This window comes from Pristis pectinata, chromosome 27, assembly GCF_009764475.1.
Source record: "Pristis pectinata isolate sPriPec2 chromosome 27, sPriPec2.1.pri, whole genome shotgun sequence".
NCBI lineage: Eukaryota > Metazoa > Chordata > Chondrichthyes > Rhinopristiformes > Pristidae > Pristis > Pristis pectinata.
The window spans coordinates 5,502,998-5,508,997 of record NC_067431.1 but is presented as its reverse complement, the minus strand read 5'-3'; the positions used below and the strand labels follow the sequence as shown (position 1 = coordinate 5,508,997).

The 6,000-nt window shown below is 43.2% G+C and overlaps 1 protein-coding gene across 1 annotated transcript in view; it reads right to left on the bottom strand.

Annotated features, from left to right (window-relative positions):
* Window positions 1–1,196: 1,196 nt before the first annotated feature.
* The window catches only part of LOC127583568 (V-set and immunoglobulin domain-containing protein 10-like 2), a 139,201-nt gene continuing 134,397 nt past the window's right edge, over window positions 1,197–6,000 (bottom strand). Inside the window, exons 13-14 of the mRNA XM_052039690.1 lie at window positions 3,261–3,355; window positions 1,197–1,309 (exon numbers count right to left, since the gene is read on the bottom strand). Of these exons, the coding sequence (XP_051895650.1) occupies window positions 1,197–1,309; window positions 3,261–3,355 (208 nt within the window). The remainder of the gene's footprint in view (window positions 1,310–3,260; window positions 3,356–6,000) is intronic.

Sequence of the window (6,000 nt, the reverse complement as noted above, 5' to 3'; positions counted from 1 at the left end):
ATTGCGATCAAGACTTGGGCAATGCTGGCAAATTTACTATTTGACCATCCCAAGAGTGTCGGTGATCACCACTAAGCAGTAGGTTGATAAATCTGAGTGATTTGTTGGACCATTTCACACTGGTGAGGGTCAGGGGTCAAGTATAGGCCAGACCAAGGTTAGCAGCCATTAATGAAGGGATATGAGGTTTACAAAAACTGGTCAGATTTGTGGTCATTTCAATTTGGTAATTGGTTTATTGTTGTCACGTACCAAGATACAGTGAAAGCTTTTGTTTGCTTGTCATCCAGACTGATCATTCCTTGCATAAGTACATCGAGGTAGTACAAAGGGAAAAAATACAATGCAGAATATAGTGTTACAGTTACAAAGAAAGTGCTGTGCAGGTAGACAATAAGGTGCAAGGGCCATGATGAGGTAGATTGAGAGATCAGGAGTTCATCTTTATAATATAAGTGGATCGTTCCAGAGCCCTACACAGTGGAGTAGAAGTTGTCCATGAGGCTGGTAATACGTGTTCTCAAGCTTTTGTATCTTGTTCCCAACAGAAGGGGGCAGAAGAGAGAATAACCAGAGTGGGAGGGCTCCTTGATTATGATGGCTGCTTTCCCAAGGCAGCGGGAAGTGTAGACAGAGCCCATGGAGGGGAGTCTGGTTTGAATTCAATTCTCAAACTGCCATAGAGAGATTAGAACTCACCATGAGCCCAATAATGTTTACCTTGCAATGGTATCAGTGGTACTGCAGGGAGTCAAAAAAAAATGTCTAACACAAAATGTCATAGGAAATGAAATGTAACCAAAAAGGGAACTTCCATCAGAAATATTGGGGGCAGCAAGTAAAGTGACTGCTAGAAAATGCGGAGGAAACAATGTGAGCAGGAGGAGAGGTGGGGTGCGAGGAGAGGTGGGGTGCGAGGAGAGGTGGAGTGCGAGGAGGTGGAGAAGACAGATTGGCCTGCACTCCTCATCAAAACAGCACACTAAATTGTTCCCTGAATGCTGAAGTACAGATAATTATAGTTATCTCTGGATGTCATGCAGCATTTGATCAGAAACCATGGAGCTCCAAAGTGTTTATTGTATGTGTATTGCTTTCAAATTAGTCAAACAGCATACTATCAGTCACTTCAGACTCTCTGAAGCTCTCGGTACTTCATGTTGGGGAAGGTTCTCCACAGGCTCCATCTCCCACCCTCAGGTACTGGGTGGTTCAGTTGCTGCAGTATCGTCCTGCTCATCGGTGGCTGAAGGTTCGATGGTAGCTGGTGTGGCAGACACCTCCTCGCCAGAAGCTCCTGGACTGGACTCTGCAGGATGGAATATAGCGATTGAAAACTTAAGATAAGATATCTTTATTAGTCGCAAACACACAGTGAAATGCATCTTTGCATAGAGTGTTCTGGGGGCAGCCCACAAGTGTCGTCTTTGGAATGTGGGAGGAAACCGGAGCACCCAAAGGAAACCCACGCAGACACAGGGAGAACGTACAAACTCCTTACAGACACTGGCTGGAATTGAACCCAGGACGCTGGCGCTGTAATAGCGTTACGCTAACCACTACACTACTGTGCCTGCCCTATGCTTCTACACATATCCTATGTGTATGTCCTATGCTCCTACACACACTAATAGTGGGTGTTCCAAACAGAAAAATGGTCCATCAGACTCAATCTACCAGAGTATAACAGAATGGCATTTCCAGTCCTTGGTTGAAGGATTTCATTGAATATTGATCACTTCACTGCCCTATATCCATAAACAATATAAAAACACTTGTACTTTAAGTTTGCATAGGCAGATGTTGTTCGTTTGTGATATCTTTCTTTCTAGGAACCTCGTACATACTAAGGTTTCCCCAAAGTTCCTCCTTGGATTCAGTGATGTCATTTGTTCCTGTAAGTGGTTCTACTGTCTTTAAGAACTGGAACTAATTCCTCACTGCCCAGTGATGCAGTGATTGAAGTTACCATTCCAGTAGCGTTCCACAGCCCTGCACTAACAATCCAGAAACGCGAGTTCAAATCCCAGCAGGGCAGCTGTGGAATTTGAATTCAATTAATAATCTGGAATTTGGCAACAACAACTATTGGTATTAGTTTATTGGTTTATTATTGTCACTTGTACCGAGGTACAGTGAAAAATTGTCTTGCATACTGTTTGTACAGATCAATTCATTATACAGTGCAGATTCATTGAGTTAGTACAGAGAGCATTGAGGTTAAAAGAACATTATTAGTGACATAGAATTTAAATTTAAAAGTGCAGAACGATTATAGTGAAGGTGATGAGTAGATCTGTAGAGAGCAGCTTGCAACGAGTCGCCACGCTCCGGCGCCATCTTGCCATCTAGTATTAGTATTAGTAATGAAGGCCACAAAAACCATCAGATTGTCATAAAAACACATCTGGCTCAATAATGCCCTTCAGGGGATGAGTTCTGTCATTCTTCCCTGGTCCGGCCTGTATGCATCTCCAGACAAACCCCATGCAGTCAAATTCTGAAATGGCCCAGCAAGCTACCAACTTCAAGGACGAGGAGGGATGGACAATAAATGCTGGCCTTGCCAATGATGCCCAGATGCTGAAAAATGAAGCTTTACTGCAGCTATGGTAAAAGGTAGACGGAACCACCAGGAGTAATGACACAAAAGGCCATTTCTGCATCCTGTGACCGAGGAACCACGCAGAATTACTAACACCCACCATTCCTCCCCAGGAATTTACTGAAGTTCCTTCTGACAACGTGAAGCAAACAGCAAGGACTGAAAATGCCTGGGCTCTGAAATGAAGTCAACATCCTCATGGAGAAATTCCATCCTAAACCCTGACCTCTGATAGAATGTTGGGCCTCTGCTTACACGGCATTTAGAAGATTGGATCAGATATTGTAACATAATGCAAATAGATGATGGCTTTCCAGAAAACGTAGTGATAAAGACTACACTTCTGGGCTTCTGGATTATGAACAATGTGTCTCAGCTGGAACATACACCATTTTTCAACCTGAACCAAAGGAAAATTCTCTGTGACAGCTGAATGAAGGTGTACACATTCCTGTCCTTTCAGTGGGCCTGAGTGAATATTATTGAGGTCCCATGAGGGGTGAGGGACGTGAGAAGCCCTGTTTTATCCTCACAAAGCAGCTGAACAGGACGAGTTAACCCCAGCCACTTTGGGGCAGCTCCCAGAATTCAGTTGCCCATTTCTTTCGCTGAGAACCAGTGAGACTGAAGGAGGCAAAGAAAATCCATCGGATACCTTCTGTCTGCTCCCTGCGGCCCTCGGCATCTTCTCCCTCCGCTGGCAACCCAGCCTCAGCATCTTCTGGATAGTTAATCTGCTCCCGCAATTCACTGGAAGGTTTGGAAAACAAGGTGTAATGTTTTTGACAATTAAGACCATCTCTAATCATTGCCACCACTTGTCAAGCACATAAGAAACCCAGGAACAAAAAGCCCATTCAGGACATTCGTCTGCCCCTTTTAATACATATAAAAAAATGTTTTCCTTTATAAGTTTCTACATTCATATTTGTAATGGTAATTGTTTAAAATCTTACTGCACTTCTTGTGTGTGTCAGACTTCTATCACAGAATTATGCAGAGAAACAGGTCCTTTGAGTCACTCTGTCTACACTGATCATTAAGTACCTATTTATACCCATCTCATTTCCCAGAACTTGGTCTGTAGCCTTTACTCAAGTGCTCATCTATGTACTTCTTAAATACTGTGGAAGTACCTGCCTCCACCCTCCCCCGGCAATGGCTTCCGGATTCCAAATACTCTCTGGATGAAAAGGTTCTTCAGTTCCCCTCCAACTCACTCACTCCTTTTCATAAAACTGTGCCGTCTAGTTTTAGATATCTCTGCTATGGGGGAAAATGTTTGACTTTCTTCCATGTCAATATCCCTCATAATTTTGTATACCTCAGTCATGTCATCCCTCAGCCTCTTCCACTCCAAGGAAACCAAACTCAAGTTATCCCATCTCTGCTCATAACTGAAACCCACCACCCCAGGTAATATCCTGGGGAAGCTCCTTTGTGACCTCTCCAGTGCAATCAAGTCCTTCCTATGGTGTGGCGACCAGTATACACAGTACTCCAGCTGTTGACTAACTAATATTTTATGAAGTTGTACCATTACCTCCCTGCTCTTATATTGTAAACCTGTCTAACCGAAGCAAGTATTCCATTTGCCTTCTTCACCATCTCTTCTAACTGTGCTGAGATCTCCAGGAATCCTTGGACTTGTACACTGAGGTCCCTCTCTTCCTCAGTACCACCCAAGGCCCTACCATTCGTGTGTGCGTTATACCCCTACTAGTCTTTCCAAAGTGCATCACATTATCAATTCCATCTGCCATTGCTCTGCCTATCATAACAACTGATCAATATCTTCCTAGAACTCTGACTATCCTCCTCACTATCAACATTACCAATTTTCTTGTCATCTGCAACTTCACTGATCATACCTCCTACGTTCATATCCGTGTTGTTAACGTATATAACAAACAGTAACAATCCCTTGGTACACCAATGGTCACAGGCGTCCACTCACAAAAACCCACCACCAACACCCTCTGCCTCCTATTACAAGGCCAATTTTGGATCCAATTTGCCATCTTGCCCTGGATCCCATGGACTCTTAACTTTTGGACCAGTTTCTCATGTGAGACCACGTTAAAGATCTAACTGTGTTCCAAGTAGACTACATTAACTCCACTGCCTTCATCAATACATTTTGCTATCTCTTCAAAAAATTGAATCAAATTGATAGTTCGGGATCTCCCCTTAAAAGCTCTGCCTTTCCAAGTGCAAGTTAATACTGCTCCTCAATTTTTTTTCCCAATAAATTCCCTACCACTGACATTGGACCGACAGAGAGGAAATTATCTGGCCTATCCCTGCTGCTCCTTTTCCAGTCCTGCAGTCATCAGCCACCTCACCTGTGGCCAGTGAAGAGTTAAAAGTTCTGGAGACGGTGGAAGTTAGAGGTCCTGGCCACCTCCACCACTGCCTCTGTAGCAACCTGGGATACATCTCGTCGGGGCCTGGGGATTTCTACACCTTTCAGCCCCCTAACAATTTAATACCTCCTCCTTTTTAATGATAGTATGTTCTAGAATTTCTACCTCCATCCCTCCCTAATCCTTCTCCTTAGCAAACACAGATAAGTTCATCCTCACCTACATTCCCTGGCTCCACAGACTGCTTGTGATTTTAGACCCTAATGAGCCCTGCTCTTTCCCCGGTTACTGTTTTGCCCTTAATCTGTTTATAAAATGCCATAGGATTCTCCTGAATCTTACCCACAATTGAATTTTCGTACCCCCTCATTGACTTAATTTCTTTTTTTAGGCTCCCCCTGCAGTTTCTATACTCCTCAAGAGTTTCCTCTGTTTCCAGTTCCCAGATGCTTTCTTTTTTATTCAGCTCTCAATTTCCATTGATGTCCATAGTTCCTTGAACTTGCTGTCCATACCTTTCACCCTTATGGGAAAATGTTGGGCCTGAACTCTCATTATTTCACTTTTGAATGACTCAGCTTGTTGAATGTAGACCTGCAAATATCTACTCCCCCCAGTTGACTTCTGCCAGGTCATACCTGATGACATTGTAATTTCTAGAACATGTTTATCTCTTTCCATAACAACCCTGAAGTTTAAAGTTATGGTCACTATCTTCAAGATGCTCTCCCACTGACAGTTCAACCTCTTAACCAGCTACAACCCCAAAGATTAAATCGAGTACTTCCCCTTCCCTGAAAGGATTATCAAAGTACTGACTCACAAAGCTCTCCTGGATTCACTGTAGCACTTTCCCGTAACTTTTTTCTGCTACATGATTTTTGCTAACATTGATATAAAATCTCATCTCACTATGAGGAAACTGGCAAAGCAGAATTGCTGTATTATGGTGAATGGTTTCACAATACCATTTAGCAGAACACTATAATCAGCACCAAACCACAAATGGTCACTGAAAAACCATTCCAC